At 39.4% G+C, this 22,987-nt stretch overlaps 1 protein-coding gene across 1 annotated transcript; it reads right to left on the bottom strand.

The window, feature by feature from the left end:
• Positions 1–1,107: 1,107 nt before the first annotated feature.
• On the bottom strand, positions 1,108–4,236 carry LOC149022333 (protein translation factor SUI1 homolog 2). Its single transcript, XM_089150461.1, has 5 exons — positions 3,795–4,236; positions 2,219–2,305; positions 1,909–2,114; positions 1,770–1,823; positions 1,108–1,666 (listed from the first exon to the last, which is right to left on the bottom strand). The coding sequence occupies exons 2-5, from the start codon at positions 2,253–2,255 to the stop codon at positions 1,622–1,624; spliced, it is 342 nt and encodes a 113-aa protein (XP_089006587.1). The 5' UTR covers positions 2,256–2,305; positions 3,795–4,236; the 3' UTR covers positions 1,108–1,621.
• Positions 4,237–22,987: the final 18,751 nt, after the last annotated feature.

The raw sequence follows: 22,987 nt of genomic DNA, 5'->3' as shown, positions 1-22,987 counted from the left end.
GAGTGAAGCCACGGTCACAAGCAAGTACAAGTAGGGAGGGACATCTGGGAACCTTTTCTGGAATCTGACTGAAGCACCATTTGTTTGCCTAAGTATTGATGTGGCATGGCATGAAAAGGAAAGGAAGGGAGGAGTTGGAATTGTGATTTGCAGCACAGTTGGAGCTCCACTCTTAGCTCACTCAGAGCCTATTCATTTTAGCTCAGTATTGGAAGGTGAATCTATGGCTTTAAGGTTGGGAATGCTACATGCACTAGGTGATTACCATGACTACTTGGAGATTGAGTCGGATAATTAACAGTTAATTAGGATTATCAATGATTTGAAAGAAAGTCCATTCCATTGCTTACCTATCATTCAAGATATCCAATGTTTAGCTTCTGAGTTTTTGGGTTTTGAGGCAATGTATGTACCTAGGGGATCAAATGTAATTGCAGATAGCAATGATGGCTTTCTCCTTAGGGGAAGGTGGTGATTGGTCTGTATCTACTGCATGGTGGTTAGAGCTTTTCTCAGCCTCATCCATTTTACCTCTTCAACAGATCATTCAATTACCACCAAAAAAAAAAAAAGTGTTGTTATCCAACTAGAAATGGGTCCAAGTGCCACCTCAGGTTATTAGGCTTCGTAAAAGATTGTTTATTTACTGCAGCGGTTGTAGCCTGCACTGACCTATTGGAATTACGCTAGGTGTACAAGAAATAGTAAGATGGTGCCAAGTCAAACAGTGGAGTACATTTAAAGATTAAATATTTTGCAAATTTACAACATGAACCCCTAGTACTCAATCCCAAACCCCTATTTCAGTAGCCCTAGTTGAAGATTAGCCTTTGTCAAAGTTCTTTTCTCCAGGAATCAACGATGCTTCGATATGCCCTAATTGGAGATTAGAAATTCGCGATCAGCCTTGTCAAAGTTCTTTTCTCCAAGAATGAACGATTCTCCCATACCCTAATTGGAGATTTGAAATTGGCGACTCATTTTCTTTAAAAAATCAACAAATTAGTGCGTTCCTCTCTTTTTTACTCAATGAATAGGCCATTAGAAGTTTTGCAAAACCTTACAAGCGCTTAAAAGGACCTGGCAGTCGTCAGAACCCAAAGCCCAAGAATAATAATGATCGATCTTACTTTATTTTTTTTCCCCGGTAACCAGAATAATGATCTCACTTGAGCCTATGATTTGTGCGTCTTTACATTTATTATGTGCAAATTACATATTTCTTGTCAAAAGGTAATGGTTAACTCTTATCTGGGCATGGGCATTCTTATTAGTCTTTACCAGTTCACAAGCGCCAACTATTCAAACATGAGATAACAGTTGATGAGAAATTATTCAGCTATGACACACCTAGTTAGAAATAGACACAGGTAGGTTTTATTACAGATGATTATGAGGGCCAACGTGCTCCTCATACTTTCCACACACTACAAGAGGAGGTCAAGAAAGATGACTCCAAAGCACCAAATCTAGAGTATGAAATCATCAAATAGCATAGATAATGTTGTCTTGACATATTCACATGGTCCAAAAACTGAAATTCTAAGGCGTGCAAACCCACTAATATTATGGAGACTAGTTGGATATATCCAGTTGTCAGTGCTGCTACTAGAGGATCTGCTCAAAAACCATGAATCTTGATGTGTTCCTTCTTCACAATGCCAGCCTGTTTAACCCATAAACAAGCAGGGGATGATCAGTGAAGCTAAAACCAGCTGAGGGACAAGATTCGAGAGCAATGGCAAAATTGTAAAAGTGGAGAAGATGACCTGAACAAGGAAGGTAGACACATTCTTTCGCTGATCACCTTGGAGCTGAATTACCTGCAGCCACATGTAACAGACGATCAATAGCATATGCTTAACTCGCAACTAGAAACAAAGAACCATCAAGGGATTATAAACATGCCTGGCCTAGTTCTGGGTCCTGGACAACAGTACCATTGCAGCAAAATTCCTTCTTGAGGTCTTTGAGGATCTTATTGTAGCTGAATTCCTTCTTCAACCCCTGCACTGTTGTCAGGCTTTTCCTACCATTTCGCTGCTGAACACGAACATGAACATACTCCTTTGTACCAGCACCTGACTCATCAGCATTTGCGTCTGCAAAAGGGTCTGTCGTGTCCAAGAACAAAAAACAATTATCTATAATGAAACGTATGGGGTAGTAGAGAATGTGCAGAGCAGTAAAGCAAAATGCTATAGGGAAGCAAACATACCAAACGTAGTAGGAACTTGGACGTCGAGTTCAGACATGAACTTTGGTTGTTGGAAGTTGAAAAGGGGTAACACTGAAGTTTTATTCACTTTCAACCAAAGATATAATCAGAGATAGGTTAGTAAACATTGAAAAAACATGAACAGCACGGCAGTACACAGATCAAATATCACATTTCCTAAGTAAGCAATTCAAACCACAACCTATGCTGCCACATACAAGTGATGGATGCAACCAAGCTTGGTTAAACTAAGAACCATTGCTCCATAGGAAAGACTAAACAATTCTCAAGAATCGCACCGGGTGCTCAAAGACCAAAATTGTTTACAACCTAATCAACCCCCTCTTCCCCAACCCAAAATGATTTTTCATAGATCTGGAAGAATTCTATTTTGGATACATATACCCCCCCCCTTTTTTCTTTTTTTTTTTCCTGTTAAGAAAAATAAAAATTCAAACTTCAAACTTTAGAGTTACATCCATTAATAGGAGAATTACTGTTAAAAGACCTATCAGAATTTTGGGCTTCCATATGTGCCATAGATACAAAATATTTTAACAGTGGGGGATTGAAATGTAGAGCAATTTGTGTTTTCCAATTTTGAGACTTTGTCTAGCAGGAGTGTCAAATGCTGAAGAGGCCATGGTGTCTTCAATGGTTTTGGATACATCACCTTGTTAACTTACACAACAGGTGTGAGGAAACAGCTTTGGCTAATGGCAAGCATAAATAACACGGTCCCTTTTCAACACATGGGTTAACAAAAATATAGCAGGGAAAGCATTCTAGCAGGACATTGAGATAAAAACCTAACATGAGAAGTAGCTAGCACAACATTCACAAATCATGGGTCCATCAGTATTTCAAGACCTCAAAATTCCACCATTCTCCAGAAATTCCAACAATTCAAAACCAGAGCAATATGAACCAAAGAAGAACGAGTTTGTCCCAATTATATAATATACGTACAAAACTACAGAGCAAACAAAACAATAGCAATACGAACCAACGAAGAACGAGTTTGTCCCAACCAATTATATTATATACGTACAAAATTACAGAGCAAACAAAACAATCAGAAAGAAGAACTCAATCAGAGACTACTAATTCCTGTACAAATTCCTTCTTAAACGATGCATTTGCAGGGAAATTTTAAGAATTTCAAACACAAGATAGAAAAGTGGGAATCAAAAAGTTCTATAAAAGCGTAAAAGTCGAAATTCAGGAAATCAAGAACAAATAATGAAAAAGCACCATAAGGACGCAGCAACGAAATAAACCAAACTAAAAGGTTTGGATAACACGTAAAACAGCCAGAGGAAAAGAACAGGGTGGGCGATCATCGACATCAACTGCCTCAAACCCAAAAAAAACAGAAAGTAAGAGGAAAAGTAGAATCCCAAGATAACATCCCCTTTATAACGACCATATAAAAGAAGCTAAAGGTGATACAAAAAGAAATTCATACAGAAGTACTGAAATTTGCATAAATTAGATCTTAAAATATTGGAAAAAATAAACAAGCAGCAAAATGATGAAACAAGAAAGAAATACACCTAACAAGAGAGAAAGATACCTTATCTGAGAATTAAGATTTCGGATGAAGACGAAGCAAGTGAGATCGAAAACCTAAATCGATCAAGAACAGAAAAAGCAGGAGCGAAGGAAGGTTGGTATTTGCTCGTGAGGTTACAGAGAAATGATTTGTTCACCCCAAGTTTATAGAAGATAGAAAGAAGAAAAGCGACTCAAACCTCACCTTCCTTCTATTTCCAGACCCCTTATAGATTAGGGGTTTTATAATTGGCTTCGCCGCCTCCATTGGTTGAGTCGGTTTGTTATCGTTAATACTATTTTTGAATCTTTCCAGCGTCACGGGGTCTGTTTCGTAGAACGACCATCATATCTGTTCGTAGAACGACCATCAAGAACCACGGTTCTAGTGCATACCATGAGAGCAGTTAAATGAACGGCGAACTCGAAGAAGAATGAATTTTTGGTCGTTGCTTTTTATGGATATGATGTTCATTCTGGTCATTTTATAAGTACCTGTTCTTTTTTTTGGTTAGAATTTTATATGTACCTTGACCACTACTTCTGGTAGTTATACATAATTTAAATCTAGAAGGTTGAACTCATTACCTTTTTACTTGGAAGCTGCTTCGATTATCGCCAACTAAATAAGCATTTGATGTTATAAATATAAGATTAAATCTAGGGATATAAAAAATCTCATTGATTTGATTAAAAATACTGCAATAGACTAGTAGTTACATAACAAAGTCATGAAAATACCTTATTTGGAATTCATTAAAGTAGGAAAGCATCAAAATCTCTTCTTCATTCTCCCACAAAAAATAAACATCTACTTAATTAAAATTTATTTCTCCTCTCTTCTTCCTATTTATTGATTCAATGGAATAATCATTTTTTATCTCAATTTTTATGTGTAGAGAATAATGTGTGGTTAATTAAGGTTAGAGGAGAGATCAAGCATCTTTTTATATAAACAAATTTATTAGCTCATTTATCAAGATTTAACAGTCCTTATTCGCTCACACTACATTAGACTTCTAGTGATTGTATGTCTCTCATATCAGACCAAATAAAGAAATAAAATAAAAATCAGATACAATCAATAATGCCCCTTATGTGAAACATTTTACTATATTCTAATATTCTCACAGTTGGGCTTATATTGATTGTAACCAGAGTTGACTAAAACAAAACTCTATTTGTTTTTAAGAACATGGTTGAAACTATTTTAACATTTATGTGCATAGCTTTATATTGGTCCTGGGATGATATTAAAACTCTATCTCTTTATATAGAGCATTAAGTACCAAATCATGACAGTTACTATATCTTAAGCACACAGGACCATCATGATCATAAATATTCTTAATTATACTAAAATAGATGTGATATGGTAGTGTAACAATTGAATGATACTTTATAAAAATTATTATGTGTCATTCCATTATATCTGTTCAAATCTCTTAATTTTACGTAAATCAATGCCACAAGAGAATATATTTCATGGTTCTCACAAGTTTGTATGTCATGCTTTATAATTCGAATTTAACCTTATATATTACATGACATCCCTTAAGACTAATACATAACTGCCTACCATTTACGTAAGGTTAACACACACCTTAAGACTTGCATAATATGCAATATGATAATAATATAAGCACTTATTTGTTATCAAAGAACTTTATTCAATTTAAATAACAGATTATCGATACATATACACAAAAAAAAAAATGATGCGTCCAAAATCGCCTCAGCATTTAGATCAATGTGGAATGACCTGCAAAACAATGTTAGACGTGGGCCGACCGAGGGGTCAAGAAGCCACCTCCGAAGGGCTAAGTCAGTTAAGGAACTGATCACAAAGCTCTGGCTAGTTGTAGAGCCATTTGAATATGATTGTTAGGAAAACGATTCAGTTACCTCGTTTGGGCGTAGGCTACTTGTTTATATAGGTTTTACCTCTGATTCTTGATCGTTAGATGAGTTCATGATCCTTCTTGGTGATCGTCCGATCTTGCGGTTAAACTCTTTTTACGGGGTTGTGGGTGGTTTTCTTTGATCACACGATCCTTCATTCTGCAACTGGCAATTGCCATATCTTGCACGATCATCCACTCTTGCTAGTGATAGCAATTGTCTATGGATTGGTTATCCATCCCAAACTTCGTGGGATCGTGCCTATCTTTAGAACTGCAAGGTTCCTTCCTTGTTACGCTAGTGATTAGACCGGTTGTTCAAACCGACAATGGTCGGACCGTTCTTAACCAAAGTCAAGGATTTTTCCGGTTCGATAATAATCTTCTCGTATCATGAGCCCCACAAACCATGTGTTCGGGAAAACGGAGGGCTTGGTTTGGTTTCAGCCAAACATGGATTGTCTAAGTGGGGAATCCGAACGGTTAGTCGTTCCCTTGGATGTCAAGTCGCATTAATTACTCTGCATTGTTGTTTTCTCGGGCCACCCAAATTTCTCGCGTTTTACGCGGGAGCTGACACGCATCCATCCCAGCTGCGATCATCATTGCTTCCAAGATCGAAACAATAGCTTTTTCCAAACGTCAAGTTTGATTTGATCGTGTTTATGATCTTTAGAAACGTCTCCTGATCACGATTGTTGATTTAGACTCATCTTGACCGTACACGCAATTGCTTCTTTGCCTATTTAAAATCCTTCGCCTTTCATTTTCAAATTTCATCTTCTCATTTGCAACTTTATCGGCGAACTTTGTCATCACCTCTTCTATGCTTTGCAAGTTTTCCATTCTTCAAGCTTTCTTCTCCACTGGTGAACAAGTAAGTTCATTGATTTTTTTCTGCATTTCTTACTTGTTTTTCTTTAGTTGCCCCTTTGGGATTCAAACTCTCTTTTCTTTTAACTCAGTAAGAAGAAAAAACATTCTCCTCTTGTAATGGGTAGTGATAAGACTTCCGATGAGGGTTCCTCCGGGCAAAATGCCGGTTAGGGTGATTCCGGTGATGAAGCTACTGCTTCTATTTTCGTTGAATTATCTAGAGACGGAGGCAATAGGATAACCGATCACTGGCTCCACTTAATGAGCAAAAAGAAAAAACCTAAAGGACCAACTCTTCTTTTTTATTCTAAAACACTGAAATCTTCAAAATCTGCTACCAAGGCCTCCCGACCGTCCAAGAGATCTAGTCAAGGCCCCAGTTACTTTGTCTCTCACTATATCAAAGCCGAATTGGAATCTGCTGCCGATTATTACTCCTTTCCTCCATCTTATTACCTTTGGGTTCCTAACCCTAGTGAGAGAGCCAATTATAATCCACCTGATGAATTCTCGCTTTACCTGGATACCCTCGAAAGTGGTGTTCAGTTTCCATTCTTTTCCCCTTTATTCTCTAAAGTTTTGAATCATTGGGAGATTTGCCCTAGAATGCTTCTCCTGACACAGCTGGCGCCATATCGTCGATTTTCTTGGGCTTTGTTAAAATTCAGCCTTCCATCACTTTATTCTGTCATTTTTATACCATTTTTATACCATGTCCAAATCCAATTCTCCGGGTTGGGTTTTTCTTTCCAAGCGTAACAAAATAGATTTGAGCTGGTCGGGGAGCATCTTGGCCGAGGGTACTTGCCCTTCTAACAACAAAGGGTGGTGACATCGGTATTTTTTCTGCCGAGCGCCCATATCCAACCTCCGCTTCCCGATCGCCTAGAACCAGGTTGATTCATATACCGAAGCGAACCATGCTCTACCATTGACTTTTGACGATCAACGCGCAGCCAAAAAGATTAAGTTAATTGAGGTGTGTCAGGAGATCCATGGCTTAGAGATGGAGTACACTACCGTCCTCCAATATTGGGGTCTAGCCCCTTGAGCTTTTGAATCTCTGTTGTATTCAATTAGACTATTGTTCAGTTTTTCTAACCTTGCTTTTCTGCACAGTGCCTCTAAAGTATAATCCTGATGCTGTTCGAGCTAATGCAATCAAAGGGATTGTGGCGGCAAAAAAGAGGACGCCTCGACAAGAAGCTGAGAAAGCCGTCACCCCTTCCCCGAAACCCGCCCCAAAGGCTGCTAAGGGAGTTTTGAGAATATCAACTGAAGGCTCGAGAAAAGGAAAGGCTCCTGTTGAGGAGGAGGAAGTCATCCCGGATCTTGTCCATACTAAAAGAAGGCATGACTTAGTTGATGATGCTGCATCGAAGAGGCAACGAAAGAGTCAAGAGTCGGGGGACATCTTTGTTCCCAAATGGACTTTGAAAACTAACGATCGGGTCACTTAGGAGTATGAGAAGGTTTCCGAATGGGGTACCCTTAGCTTGATGCCCATCGACTGCAAGATCTTTGAATCTCTCAATGATGAAGCATTTGTCCCCTCTTCTACCAAGTAGCTAAGTTTCCCGAGTGTCATACTTGTGAAGTGTATGCATCTCTTGAAATTTCTCTTTGACAATTATTTATTTTCTCAGGGTAGCTATGGAGGGTTTCCATCGCTATATGGAGGCTATGCATCGGATTGGGCGTGCCAGTACTCGTTTAAAGTACTATGAAGAAGAGATAAAGTCCAGGGGTTTGGTGACCGTTCAGTTGAAAGAAGAAAATCTCAAACTCAAGGAAGAGAATAAAAAGGTTAGTCGCCTCAGTAAGGATTACGACTTGGCTACCAGTCGGATTGGGGCCTTGAATCGAGAGGTAAAGAGCCTGGAGGGGATCGTTTCCAACTTTGTAGCGAGGGTTGATCTCTTGACCAAGGAAAAAGAAGATCTTCAGAATCTGGTTATTCCTTCCAAGCCCAAACATATTTCTGAAGAAGTTAGGAAAGCTTGTGTTCGGAAATAGTTGTGTAGTAAGCCTTTTAGTGACTTGATGATTCCCTTCAATACTCAGGCTTACAAAGATGAGCAAAATGATTTATGGAAAGCCATTCTCTCGGTTGATCTTGCTTTTGATACCACTCCCTTTCAGAAAGTTTGTCACCCAGAGGTGTTTGATTCGTTGAAGCAACCTCTTCTTGGATGGGCTCGATCGATGGACGACCCCCGACCAGCTGATCTGGATATAGAACTTTTTCTTAGTGATTCTCCTCCTCTTTCGCCCGAGGGTGAAGTGGTTCGAGAAAATCAGACTCCTCAAGAACAACCTCCAGTAACAGACCCTTAAGTGACGCCCGTTCATGAGCCTGCTCAAGAATGAATTATGTTCTCTTTTCTTTTATTTATTTATTTATTTTGTAAGGGTTGGCCCCCTCTGGCCTTTTATGCATTAATGAAAAAACTCTTTTGGCCTCATCGTCTTTGGAATAAGTATCATAAGAGTACAATAATAATGCTTCTGAAAAATTTGCTGGAATTCTCCTAGGCTTTTGAAATTGAAGCCTTTTTCATGTTAATTTTAGAATTTTGTGTAGGCTTTCGAAAGTCCTACTCTGGTTCAGAACTGATGCCTCTGCTTAGAGATTCCTGAGAATTCCTCTAAGCTTTCAGAGATTCTACTAGGGCCTTATCAAAGCCTTATCTTCAGAAGTCTCATTTGGACAAAGTTGATGCTTCGTTGGGAGGTCTCACTCGGGCGTAGCCGAAGCCTCATCTTCGGAAGTCTCATTCAGGCAAAGCCGATGCTTCGTTGGGAGATCTCACTTGGGCATAACCGAAGCCTCATCTTCGGAAGTCTCATTCGGGAAAAGCCAATGCTTCGTTGGGAGGTCTCACTCGGGCATAGCCGAAGCCTTGTTCCTAGGAAATTCCTTGGATTTTCTCTAGACTTCGAACGTAGTTTTCTTTTAGCATCTAGATTCCTATTCTTGTTCCTGTCCAGACGAATTGAACAACCTTTATTTTTTCGGTTTCCCGAGTATTACTTTTGGTAGATTGCCCTAAGAAACTCAAACGTCACCTCGCATTTATTGATTGACAGTTCATTTCTTGAGCCGTCCGTCCTCCTCGTAACAGGTGCCGAAGCCCCAGGTGGGTTCTTATGACAGGCATCATTATTGTTTCATCAAATCCGAACTGTAATTGATTTTTAACTGTTGATCTTCATCCTACTTTAACAATTTGCAATCGGAATTTGAACCATTGCTCCTCCTTGTCCCTTGATTATAATGGATCTTAACCTCACGTCTTTTCTTTTCGAGGTTATTTAGGCCCCTTTCTCCCTGATCCTTTCACTTATTTCGTGAACTTATCTGCATTTGAAGTTTCTAGAGTTTTTCTTTGTGATTCCTGGTTCTACCGCCTTCCGTTACAGAGCTTTACTGTGTTGAAGATTCTGCAAGTAAGTGCTTTTTCTTACTTTTGCTCAGTCTATTGCTTTGCTCTTATACAATGGTTAGTGATAGAACGTCGAATGATGACTCTATTGATCATGAGTCATGAGGGCTCTGCTAATCAAGCAAGTTCCTCTGCTTTGATAGAACTATCAAGTGATAAGGGGGAGAGGATCACTGACAGGTGGTATGCCTCTATCCCTTCAAACCCAAAAGACCAATCTGAAAATGTTTTGAAGAGGAAGAAAGGTGTTTCTCTTCAGTCCTCTAGTAAATCACAAACTTTACTAGAAAATCGTGCTGGTGCTTCCTGACTGTTGAAAAGACCATCCCAAGGTCCTGGATACTTTGTATCCCATGTTCATCCTAAGGAAATTTCCTCCACTTCTAGCCAATATTCCATCCCTTTTGATTATATTCCTCATCTCTCGAACCCGAATGAGAGAGTCAATTCTGTTTTTAATGACAATTCTCTATATATACTGATACCCTAAAAAGCGGGGTTCGGTTCCCTTTTTTCTCCCCTCTATTTTCTGAGATTCTCAATCATTTGAAGATATGACCAGGCATGCTTCTTCCTAACAGTTGGAGATCGATTATCGGTCTTCTTGGCCTTTTTCATCAACTAGGAATAGTTCCTTCCCTTGTGATTTTTCTCACTTCTTCAGTTTGAGCAAATCCAACCCCCCTGGTTGGGTTTTCTTTTCCAAACAAAACAAGACTGATCTTGGGTGGCAAGGGAGCATCTTGTCCGAAGGCACATGTCCCTCTAATCACAAGGGGTGGCATCATCATTATTTGTTCCTTCGCGCCCCACCTTCGGACATTACTTTTCCCATTCGCTAGGGTAATTCCGAGTCATATACTGAAGCAAACCGTCCTTTATCTCTATCTCCCGATGAGGAAAGTGCTGTGATGAAGATAAAATCCATCAATGTATGTTAGGAGATTTATGGTATGACCATGGAGTACGAGGCTGTTCTTCAGTTGTGGGGTCCAGCCCGGGGTGAGTTTTTGATCCCAAATGCTTGTTAGTTTTTGCTGACTTTGAACTTATATAACCTTTCTTCTTTTTTGCTGACTTTGAACTTATATAACTTTTCTTCTTTTTTGCAACACCTCCAAGATACAACCCTAATGCCTTTCGGGCCAATGCTGCTAGAGATCTTGCTGCGGCTGCAAAAAGAGTTGCCTGAACGGAAAGGAAAAAAGAAGACCTTCCACCCCCCAAGGATATCCAAGCTACGAAGGGGATTGTCAAAATAGAAGACATGGTGTTCGACTCTGAACCCATGGAGATTGACGATGTGCCCCATACTTGAAGACCTTGTTGGATTTGGAAAAGAGATTGCACCTTGATGAAGAGAAGATTGGTTGATGACATTAGAGCTTGGTGGGACATGATTCGAAGGCATTTCCCCATGCTAGGTGAGTTATAGTTTATGTTGTGAAAAGCTCGTTTGATTCCGATAAGAGATAGGCCCTCAAATCCTTGATTGAGGCTTTGTTGTCAGCTTGGGTCGACTGCCTGGGTTAACTAGGCCAATCAACCCAAGGAGACAGAATTTGTGCAAGATCTTTTGTTTAGGTCTGTGTTGCTATATTTATATAGGACTTCGTATTTTTAGTTTCCCTAGCCTCCAAAACACTTAGAGAACGAAAGGAACTCTCCAAGCCTCCAATAGTGTGGAAGAAGATCAACTCTTGCAACTTTCAAGTTTCCTCTTTTGTTCTTCAATCAAAGGTTAGTAATCACTCTAATATGGTATTGATCTACTCTTACTATGATTCATTCTCTATACTGAGATTATGAGGAAGATGCTGCATCCTTACAAACATCTCTTTTACAATCTCCATTCATTCTTACTTTTGGCCCCCGAAAGCCTCAAGCTTCACTTGGGTCCTTCACCAACTTAAGAAAGGGTCTACCTAACTTTATAGGACCTTTCGAAGGTGTCAACACTGCACTCACGGTCCATCTCCCAAGTCAATCATCATTTAAATTACATCTTCTTCCAAAGTCAGTCAAGGTTTATATACTAGGATCTTCATCATCAACCTCCATTAGTTTTAGGTCAGATCCAATGGGTTCCAAATGGATCACCCACAACTGTCTTCGGACCTACAACATAGATTCCCAGGTTAGGGTTTGTGAGGGGTTTCACATCAATAATCTCTATTCAACCACTTTATATAGATATTGTTATGTCAGCACATTTACAGATGACTAATCCTGATATGGTTACCTATACTAAGTTAAGGAAATGTTTGAACTTCTTGAAAAATTTAAGAACTTTAAGACTGAAGTTGAGAAACAATTAAGGGAAAGTCATGGAAATTATTAGATATGATTGGGGATGAGAGCATTATAACAGACATAGGGATACTGAATAGCTTACTTTTCCTCTGAAAAAAGTTCTTTATAAGCTTGATTTGTCTGGAAGAATGGTCGCATGGTCGGTTGACCTTGGTGAATTCCAAGTAAATTTTAAACCTCGGAAGGCAATAAAGGCTCAGGTCTTGGCAAATTTTGTCATAGAAACCACAACTCCATTAGAAGAAGAAACTGAACCCAATATCTTGACCATGTGGGATGTCTATGTGGATGGTTCAAGCAATAAACATGGAGCTGCAGCAGGAGTCCTACTCAAAGTCCTGCAGGCTTTATAATCCATTACGCCCTAAGGTTCGCGTTCAAAGCTAAAAACAATGAAGCAGAATATGAAGCCTTCATAGCTGGTCTTCGGTTGGCTAATGTCACATCCACCCAACCAAGTACCCTACCGGGCATTCCGGGTATGTGATCCACAGTCCAAAGGATCAAGTATCGAGCAACCATGCCTCCCACATACACGATAACACAATCATGACATCAAGAATAAGATAAGGTCAGATAATCAGAGTGCGGAATAAAACGATACCAAATGTATAATCAAAAGGAAGGAAGTGAGTGGAATTCACTCCTTCAGTGGCAGTGGAATGTAAATCAATCAAAGTTAAGTTACAGATCCAAAATTTAAAAGAGTATATCAGTGAAAGTTAAAGTTACCGAGATCCAGGTTCCAAAATATCAGTATAAAGGCCTAAGCTAAGGTCTCCTTGGTCTCTTATATAAGATATCCTCATAGGTGTACACGTAGGAAACTAAGCATGGCCTTTCCCACTCCAAGGTCGGGCTAATCTTGGTACGGAGGGTAACCACCCTCGGTATCTTCACCATTACCTTCATAGTGGCCAAGACCTTCAGAGTAGTATGAGGGATCTTGGTTCATCTTGAGGTATGAGCCATCAGCTTCTTCGGTACCTGCAGAGAAATCTAACAAAACAATTGCACAGAAAGGAATGAGTTCGAGAGAACTCAACAAGGCAGTTATTCCATAATACATAAGCTATATGATACAAATCATAACATGATGCTAGTCTTTATAGTAGACATGCTTTAAGTCATAGCACCATACTTCTTTGGGTAAGTCTCAATCACTTAGCACCGGTTGGTAATGGGTCCTGCATCCCTCGGGACAAATCCATGGCTGGGGTTTAAGTCACCTCTCTCTCACATCACCATTGGTCTAAGTAGTAGCGCATGTCAAGGTAAAGCCTAGCCCAATGCAAGTCATCTACTCAGTCATATCATGTCAGATCTAGATAACAATAAGCATATAAACCCTAAATAAACTCTAAATAAGCATATAACAATCATTAGGAATAAGCCCTAAAAGATTAGAAGTCAAGCGGATCAAATCGGACAAAGAAACAAGCTGCTGTCAGCATTGGCAGCTCGATTGGTCGAATGGGTCAGCCGACCAACCAATCAACCAAAGGGACAGTACGTGGTATAAAACCCTAAATTGATCATAACTTCTTCCTTTGAAGTCTGATTGCTCCGAAATTCGAAGGGGAGTTCCCTAAAAACATACTAAGACTATATAAGAAGTGTAAGCATCAACCATGGTAAAAAATATAGAGTTCTAGTTGAACCATAAGATTAGGGTTTCATCATAGACAGTCCATGGATCTTATGGAAAGACTAGAGAAAATAATGATCAACTCTAGGGAAAGAAGAATAGAAATTCACAATCAAGAAAGGTGTTAGGGAGGATCCAACAAATAAAAGATATATCATGGTTCCCAATTTGGATACCCTATCATGAGGGTTATCCAAGAGAGGGTTATCCAAGAGTTTCCTCCCAAAATCAACTTCTAACAGATTCCCAAGGTAGAAAGGGAAAAGAGAACCACCCAACAATCATGGGGATACAAGGAAAGGTTGTAACACTGGTGTGAGACCTTTCCCACAATCACCAAGATAGGCAGAAAAATAATGAGGGAGTAATCAAGATCTCAGGTAAGATAAATTTCAAGAACATCACCATATGGCTTCAAGAACATAGAGTGAATTGGGGGATTCACTCTAGGGCTAAAAGGATCAGAGAAGAGGCCATTACAATAGTGTAATACCTTTCTCATAGTCAAGAGATTAGAAGAATAGAAGAGAGAATAGATCAAAGAAGAAACAAATCGATTACTAACCTTTTTAGAAGAAGATTCAATGAAGAAACTCGAACGGATGCTTGGGGATCTTCCTTGGCTTTGAAGAAGAGGTTGTAGGGTTCCTCCCACATTCTCCAGAGATTTGGAATTGATAATGAGTGAAAAACATCGAGTTCCCCTTTAAAAAATCAGAGTTTTTACACCTTTGACCTTACTGTCACTGTTGGTCGATTGGTTGGTTGACTGGCCAGTCGACCAATGCTGTCAGTAAGTCCAATTTAGGGAAATCAAAATCCAAACCTCAATATATTTGGATGGGCTTCTCACAACTCATCAAACTTACCTAGCATGGAGGGATGCCTTCAAACCATGTCCAAATAGGTTTTAGATCCAACAACTAGGCTCTCCTTCATCAATGTGCAATTTCTTCTCCAACTCAGACAAAGTTTCCAAGTATGGAACACCATCATCAATTTCCATGGGTTCTAGGTCAAACACCATGTCTTCCATTGAGATGGCCAATAGTTGCCTTCTACCTTCACTTCGAGTCTTCGGATCAACAAACAACAGAGTTTCATGGTTAGGGTTAGGGTTGGATTTCACATTCTCCCCCCTTGAAAGAAATTTCGTCCTCGAATTGAAAGCATACCTTGGCTTCCAAAAAGATGAGGAAACATCTCCTTCATGTCTTCTTCCTTCTCCCAAGAAGCTTTGTCACATCCACCCAGCCGGTATCCAACCTGGCATACCAGAGTGTGTGATCCACAGCCCTGAAGATCAAGTATCGAGGTAATCAACCTCCCACATAGACAATAACATAATCATGAACATAAATAATCAATGTACAAAGTATAAACAAAAGATCCAAATAAGGGAAGAATAAATCATATATCATCAGAGTACGAAAGACAATCAAAATGTCTAAATCATAAGTAATGTGAGGCGGAAATCTCACTCTACTAATCAGCGGAAAAGTAGTTCTAAAAAGAAAAGGAAAGGGATGAAAACTAATCCCAGTAGTAGGTACAATAAGTAACTAAATTGTTCTCAATCTTATAGACAACATCTCTATAAGTATAAATCTCAAAAATGGCGCAAGGGCGCTTCCACTCTATGGTTGGACTAAGCATCATACGCAGCATAACCACCCGCGGAATCTTCAGTGTAATTATCGTAACCGCAATCACCTTCCTGGAGATATGTCTCTTCTCCTTGCGCTTCTTCATACGAGCAGTCATAATACTCAGAACCTGTAGAGAAATCAAACAATACATAGCACAAAAGGAATGAGTTTCAAAGAAACCCAATAAGGCAGTTAATCCATAATAACATAAATAGCAGGATTTCAAAGCAGAGTAAGATGCTATATGATATGAAACACATGATGCAATATGATTCTAACTCTATGTATGCTGGTCTCTATTGGCAGACATGCTTTAAGTCATAGCACCGTACTTCTTTAGGAAGGTCTCATCACACAACACCTTTTGGTAGTGGGTCCGGCATCCCTCGGGACATTTCATGGCTGGGGTTTAGGTCACCGCTCTCTCACATCACCATTGGTCTAAGTACTGGAACATGTCAGGGTCAAAGCCTAGCCAAATGCAAGTCTCCTACTTAGTTACATCAAGTCAGATCCAGATACGTCCATTCCTTGCCCCTGGCGATCCTTTCCGGTATCCTTCACGCTAGAGTCCTCATAGGCCCTGACTACGGACTCATCAACCCTATTAGTTATCCACATATGGTAAACGGGAAGCTCTCACGTCCCCTCATGGATTGGTTACCGGTCTTGAGCGCCCATGAGCCCAAGTCTATCCATATGCAACTCTACCAATAAATGGCCCCCACAATGTGATTCCTGTCCTCTCACGGGTTGGTTACCGGTCTTGAGCGTCCATGAATCCCCATTGCTACCACGGGTCGTTCGGTCACAATACCCCTCCGATTAGGGTCTGACATAACAGGACATCCTAGCCAAACACTACTAGACAACCCTAAATATGTCATCCAACAGTTTAGGAAGGTGTCCAAAGGGCATCTCCGGAAACATCCCATAATATTCCCGTAGTTGTCCAAGGACAGAAGTGTCAAAAGGACACCTCCCTTTCCAAACCATACTTAATCATTCACAAACATAAATCCATCATATCACATATATGGTAACTTCTTATATGGAAAGAAATCAATAACAACATCCAACTTGTATATAATTGGTAAGTAAATCAATCATACATGAATTAATTAGCATAAACAAGTAATGCTACTGTAATCAAGGTAGTTGCATCAGTAGTATATAAGTGTAAGAATCTATTTAAGGAAATAAATCAAAGAGATTCAAATATAGAAACTAGATCATGCAATCTATGTAATTAAGGAAATAACTATCCTTACCTTATATAATTCGCAAAGGATCTTGGAGATCAAGTAAGATCTTGTCTAAACTTGGAAAGAAAATCCTAAGCAAGTATATATAACATATTAGGACAGATACCTAAAAGGAAAGAGATCAAATCATCCAAAACAGACCAAATATGAGGTTGCTGTCCTCATTGGTCAATTGATTGGTCTACTGCCTCTGTCGACCAAGCAAGGCAGAGTGACCTACAAAATCAGAGGTTTTTTAATACAAAACCGAATTTGGTGGTTCAAAAGGGTACCAAACAAGAGGGAATATGCATGGGTAGTGTATTGGTATATAGAGGACTTCAAAACTCCAATAATATCAAGTCTTCAAGTTACAATTTAGGAAACAAAAACTTACCATAATTAGATCAATCATGGTTCTTGAAGAAGTCATATCAAAATCATGGACGAGAAACTATAGGATGATAGATCACTAATCTAATAAAGAATTCATGAAAAGCATGCATAGATCTTCTAGAAAAATAGATCTAAGACTGAAGAACATCAATCTAAATAAGGAAAGAGAATAGATACATGTTTTCCTTCAAAAGTGAGTGATGATCTTGATGAAGATCATCCACCAAGCTTTAGATCCTTTGGAAAAGAGAGGGAATGAGTAAAGTGATAGTTGCAACAGAGATGCAACATCAACTCTACTATCCTCAAATAGAAAAGGAAAGAAAAGTAATGGAGAATCAAAGACGAAACATAGAAGAGGATGATCACATAACTTTTTGTGTAATTGCATGAGATTTGACGAAGATCCGTCAAGAAAATCACCAAGCATGCAGAGGAGATGACTTGCAGAGGGCTCTGGTTCGTTCCAAAGAGTTTGGAGGCAAAAAATACGAAGTAGACTCGAGATTGGACTTAAATAGAGCAAGCAAAGACCTAATTAGCAAATCAGATCTCATTGGTCGATTGATTGGTCGACCGATTGGCCCAATCGACCAAGCAAGACAGCAAGTCCAAAATAGGGAATTGAAGGCTCAGATCAAATTCAAACATTAAGGGGTTTTGCACACACACCAAGTGACAACCAATAATCCGGGAAAGCGTCAAAGGGCACCATCGGAAATATCCCATACTATTCCCACTGATGTCCAAGGACAAAAATGTCAAAAGGACATTCCCCAATACCAAATCATACCTAATTAATCACATTCCCAATTTAGTCATATCACACACAACTGATATCTCATCAAATAAAAGAGTATATAAAGACAAGTCAAATGAATAAGCAACATACATGAGTAAGTATTCATACATGATCAAGTACATAAAGGAAATAAGAAAATAAGATCCTATTGTACTTACAGCATTCATATCATAATAGAAACCACAACATCAATAGTAAATCAAGGTGATTCCCAATTTAGAAACTAAGATTTACGCAATCTATGTTAATATGGTAACAATTGTCCTTACCTTAAATTGATTCAGAGATATTCCGGACGGACAAGAGGATGGATCCAAGGTTAAGCAAACAAACCCTAGAATAGCATCATACAATCATTAGGAAGCAGTCCTAAAAGATTAAGCATCAAACGAATTGAAACTGACGAAGAAATCCCTTGTTGTCATGCTGGGTAGATTGGTTCAGTTGACCCAGGCAGTCTGCCCAGTGAATAGTACTCTTCCAAAATCAGATTTTTTATTCGAAACCTATTCTACATGATCTGGAATGCTACGAAACTTGGAGGGAATGTCTAACATAGTAATCTAAGACTATCTAGCATATGTTAGACATCAAACAACGATAAAAACCAATACTTGCTAATTTAGAATCATACTTTCTAATTTGGTAGAAAACATAGTTTTCAATGAAAACAAGCTAAATGAAAGAGAAGGACCAGAGAAGATGAGATCTCATTCTAGTAGACTAACACAGTAAATCAAGAGTATGAACAACTATGAAGATGTATCTATAATGCTAGAGAAATCATAATAAGAGTAAGATCATAGATTCATGAAGAAATCATAAGAATCATGGTTAAGATTGAATATGAAGATCATAACATGAAAGAATGATAAAGATTGTAAAAGAGATGTTTGCAAGGATGCAACATCCTTCTCATAATTTCAGTATAGAGAATGAATCATAGTAAGAGTAGATCAATACCATATTAGAGTGATTACTAACCTTTGATTGAAGAACAAGAGAGGCTTAAAAGTTGCAAGAGTTGATCTTCTTCCACACTATTGGAGGCTTGGAGAGGAGTTCCTTTTGTTCTCTAAGTGTTTTGGAGGCAAGGGAAACTAAAAATACTAAGTCCTATATAAATATAACAACACAGACCTAAACAGAAGATCTTGCACAGATTCTGTCTCCTTGGGTCGATTGGCTGGGTCGATTGGCCCAGTCGACCCAGGCTGATAGCAAAACCCGAATCAAGGATTTAAGGGCCTATCTCTTATCGGAATCAAACGAGCTTTTCACAACATGAATTATAACTTACCTAGCATGGGGAAATGCCTTCGAATCATGTCCCACCAAGCTCTAAGGTCATCAACCAATCTTCTCTTCATCAAGGTGCAGTCTCTTTTTGAAATCCAACAAGGTCTTCAAGTATGGGGCATCATCGTCAATCTCCATGGGTTCAGAGTCGAACACCATATCTTCTACTAATATTGCCCATTATTGACTTTCACTTCTAATTCGGGTCTTCGGACCTACAAACAATAGAGTATCCGGGGGCTAAGGTTAGGGTTAGATTTCACATTGGACCCGTTGCATACCGTTTGGCCTTACCCCCGTCTTTTTCTGAAATTCATAATGTGTTTCATGTTTCGATGTTGCGGCAATACATAGAGATTTCGGAACACATACTACAGCAAGCACCTGAAGGACTTAGTGTTGATCTTTCTTACAATGAAGAGCCAACCAAAATCCTAGACAAAAAGGACAAACAGTTGCGGAATCGTACCATCCCTTTGGTAAAGATTCGGTGGAAGAATCACACCCCTAAAGAAGCTTCTTGGGAGAAGGAAGAAGACATGAAGGAGAAGTTTCCTCATCTTTTTGGAAGCCTAGGTATGCTTTCAATTACGAGGACGAAATTTCTTTTAAGGAGGGGAGAATGTGAAATCCAGCCCTAACCTTAACCTGGAAACCCTGTTGTTTGTAGGTCCGAAGACCCAAAGTGAAGGAAGAAGGTAACTATGGGCCATCTCAGTAGAAGACATGGTGTTTGACGCAGAACCCATGGAGATTGATGATGGTGCTCCATACTTGGAAATTTTGGCAGTGTTAGAGAAGAAATTGCACCTTGAAGATGAAGAGCTTAGTTGATGGATCTAAAGCCTAGTTGGACATGGTTTGAAGACATTCTTCAATGCTAGGTGAGTCATTTATTGAGTTGGGAGAAACCCATTTGATTTTGAAGAAGTTTGGGCCTTGAAGTCCCTGTTTTGGCCTTGCTGTCAAGCTTGGTCGATCGGGCTATCGCCTAGCTGCTGTGAGAATCTGTGAAGATCTTCTGTTTAGGGTTTTGATGCTCTATCTAATAGGACTTCATGTTTCTTAGCCTCTTTTGTTTCTAAAACCTCAAGAGAACGTGGGAAGCCTCTCTCAAAGCCTCTTCTTGGTGTTTTGAAGGACTCTTGCAAAATCTCAAGTTCTTCATCTCTTATTCATCATTAAGGTTAGTAATCTTTTATACTTCTCATTGATTTACTCTTGTATTGACCTAATCCTATCGCTGTAATTTTGAAGATGGTATTGCAACCTTGCAAACACCTCTTCTACAATCTTTAAAGTTGAGAATGAATCTCCATTCATTCCAATGATGCTATGACCTTCATACTTGATTTTAGAAGAGATCATAGTATTCTTCATGAAAGTATGATTTAATCTTATTGTTTTGAATTCTCTAGCTTGATGGATCTATTCTCATGTTGATATTCATCTCTTTCTTGCGTTTCATGGGAGGAGAGAAGAGAGAGAGAGAGAGAGAGAGAGAGAGAGAGAGAGATGAGAGCTGTCGTTTCTGGAAAACTTACGTAATGCAATCACACTCAATTATGTGGTGGTTACCAAAATATATAACCCTATTTTGTAACCGCCCTAATAGTGAGTTTTAATATTGCCCTTGGGCATATAATTAAATTATCAAGTATAAAATCCCAACATCTCCCACTTGCACAAGGGCAAGTGTTAATCTGTCTTTCACAGTGTGTCCCAGACACACATGTATATCCCAGATATACACATTCAATCTCTCTGCTATGTATCCCAGATACATAGACCTCTTGTGTCCCAGACACACATGTATATCCCAGATATACATATATATTGATCTCTTCGCTATGTATCCCAGATACATAGATCACCTGTATCCCAAACACTAACATCCACAAGTCATACTAGCAAAATGGGTTGTGCGACCGGTGATATACCTGCACACATGAGCCCCAAACTAGAAACCTTCTTAGAAGGCCAGAATGGCACATCACTCAAAGAAACAAATCAAATAAGTATTAGTATACCACATTGTCCTAGGTTTATTCAAACTCACCAGACTAAGGGTATCTCGATCCCTCTGAGAGATCACCTTCTTGTCCTTAAAATGTTCACTACTATAACACATACAGTTTGCGCCAACAAACACTTTTAGGGTGCAGTTGAATCAAACCTTTCCTTTCGCACTTAGGATTGACTCCTTTCCCGGTAGTGCCCCTTTAGGTCGAATCTATCATGACCATAGGTAACACCCCAAAGTAGCCACATCAACCCTTCGTTTCATGATGTCGTCAAAAGTCACTAAGAACACTAATGGACCATAAGGTCCAGGAGTCACACAATGAGAGGAGCAGGGATCCATCCTCTCATTTCCAATGATCGGTAAGCACACATAGTATGATATACGTGCTATGGTGGAGCATTCTATATACAATAGAACGTATGTCCATCTCAACACCATACAAGTCTTAGTCTAGTCGCAACCTCTTGCGCCTAACCCAAGTTTCTTTATTGTCGCCCTCTTGGCGCCACATAAAGTACTCGTACCTGGCTCCTATAGGCAACATGAATAGTAGGTACATTCATGCCGATTCTCTTCACAATAGAGAAACTCATCTTGATTCCAAATCAAGGCGACATCATATGATTATGCATTGACCTACACAAAGTCATTCACAATCCGTCTCATCTCCACTCGTCTCATCTACACAAAGTCATTCTCTTGCCTATTGACATATCTTGTTTTATGTTAGAAGTAACACAATCACACAGAAAATGAAAAATAAATGCTGGAATCAAGGAACTATACATCGCCGAATTTCGGTGATATCGGAAGGGGGCAAAACGAAACCCCCTCCCAAAATGAAACATGCGAGATATCGCTGAAATTCGGCGATATCTCGCCATTTTGTCGCTGAACTCGGCGATTTCATGCTGGAATAGTAGCGATCGAAGGAGATGCTTTGTGTTTCTACCGGAAAAAGAGAAGGTGGTCCTGTGTGTGGAGGAGGGTAAGTAAAGACAATGGTCTTGAGATCATTCTCGAATATGTTGGAGCTCACTTCCGGAGAGTCTCCATCGTTCAGTCGAATGAGCCGTCGATTACCTCGTATAATGTAGTTGTAGGTATAATGTCAAACCTTGATGATAACCCAGCTGATAGTGTCTGCTCTAATCCTTCTTCCTCCTCGGTACCCAAAGACCGTAAATCATAGTGGCCAATCAACTTCCAATTAAGGCTTAAAGAAAACCAGATAACAAAGGCTGGACTTTCACTTGGGATTCAGATTAACTTCTTCAGCTGAAAGACGGTTTCGGATAAGATGAAGTTGAGGTCCTTTATGTGGGTTGCCTTAAGGAAAACATTCAGTCCAGCGAACATAATGATGTATCTCAAACTCTGCTGGAGAATTTCAAATATGTTCCAGCATTTATCCCACCTAACCTTTTCAGTAGATTTTGTCATGGTTTCTGTAAGCAACATCTATGGCCTCTGTTCCATTACATGTTACCCTTATCACCAGACCTTGCTTAGGAGAAGGAACGCCGCCAGAGTAGTCGCTGCTTTCACTATTGGTTTCTAATTTAAGAAACTTTGAGTTTAACAACTGTTATTGTATTTTATACTTATGATGTAC

Source organism: Hakea prostrata, chromosome 3, assembly GCF_041222555.1.
Source record: "Hakea prostrata isolate BN-2017 chromosome 3, UWA_Hpros_2, whole genome shotgun sequence".
Classification (NCBI taxonomy): domain Eukaryota; kingdom Viridiplantae; phylum Streptophyta; class Magnoliopsida; order Proteales; family Proteaceae; genus Hakea; species Hakea prostrata.
This window is presented reverse-complemented; position numbering and strand designations above follow the sequence as displayed.

Bases quoted from the DNA above. Each gene is read 5' to 3' on its own strand.
- LOC149022333 (XM_089150461.1), bottom strand. From the start codon at position 2,255: ATGTCTGAACTCGACGTCCAAGTTCCTACTACGTTTG. The intron at 2,115-2,218 runs GTATGTTTGCTT...TGGACACGACAG, and splicing joins CCAAGTTCCTACTACGTTTG to ACCCTTTTGCAGACGCAAAT. The intron at 1,667-1,769 runs GTCATCTTCTCC...TGGGTTAAACAG, and splicing joins TGTCTACCTTCCTTGTTCAG to GCTGGCATTGTGAAGAAGGA.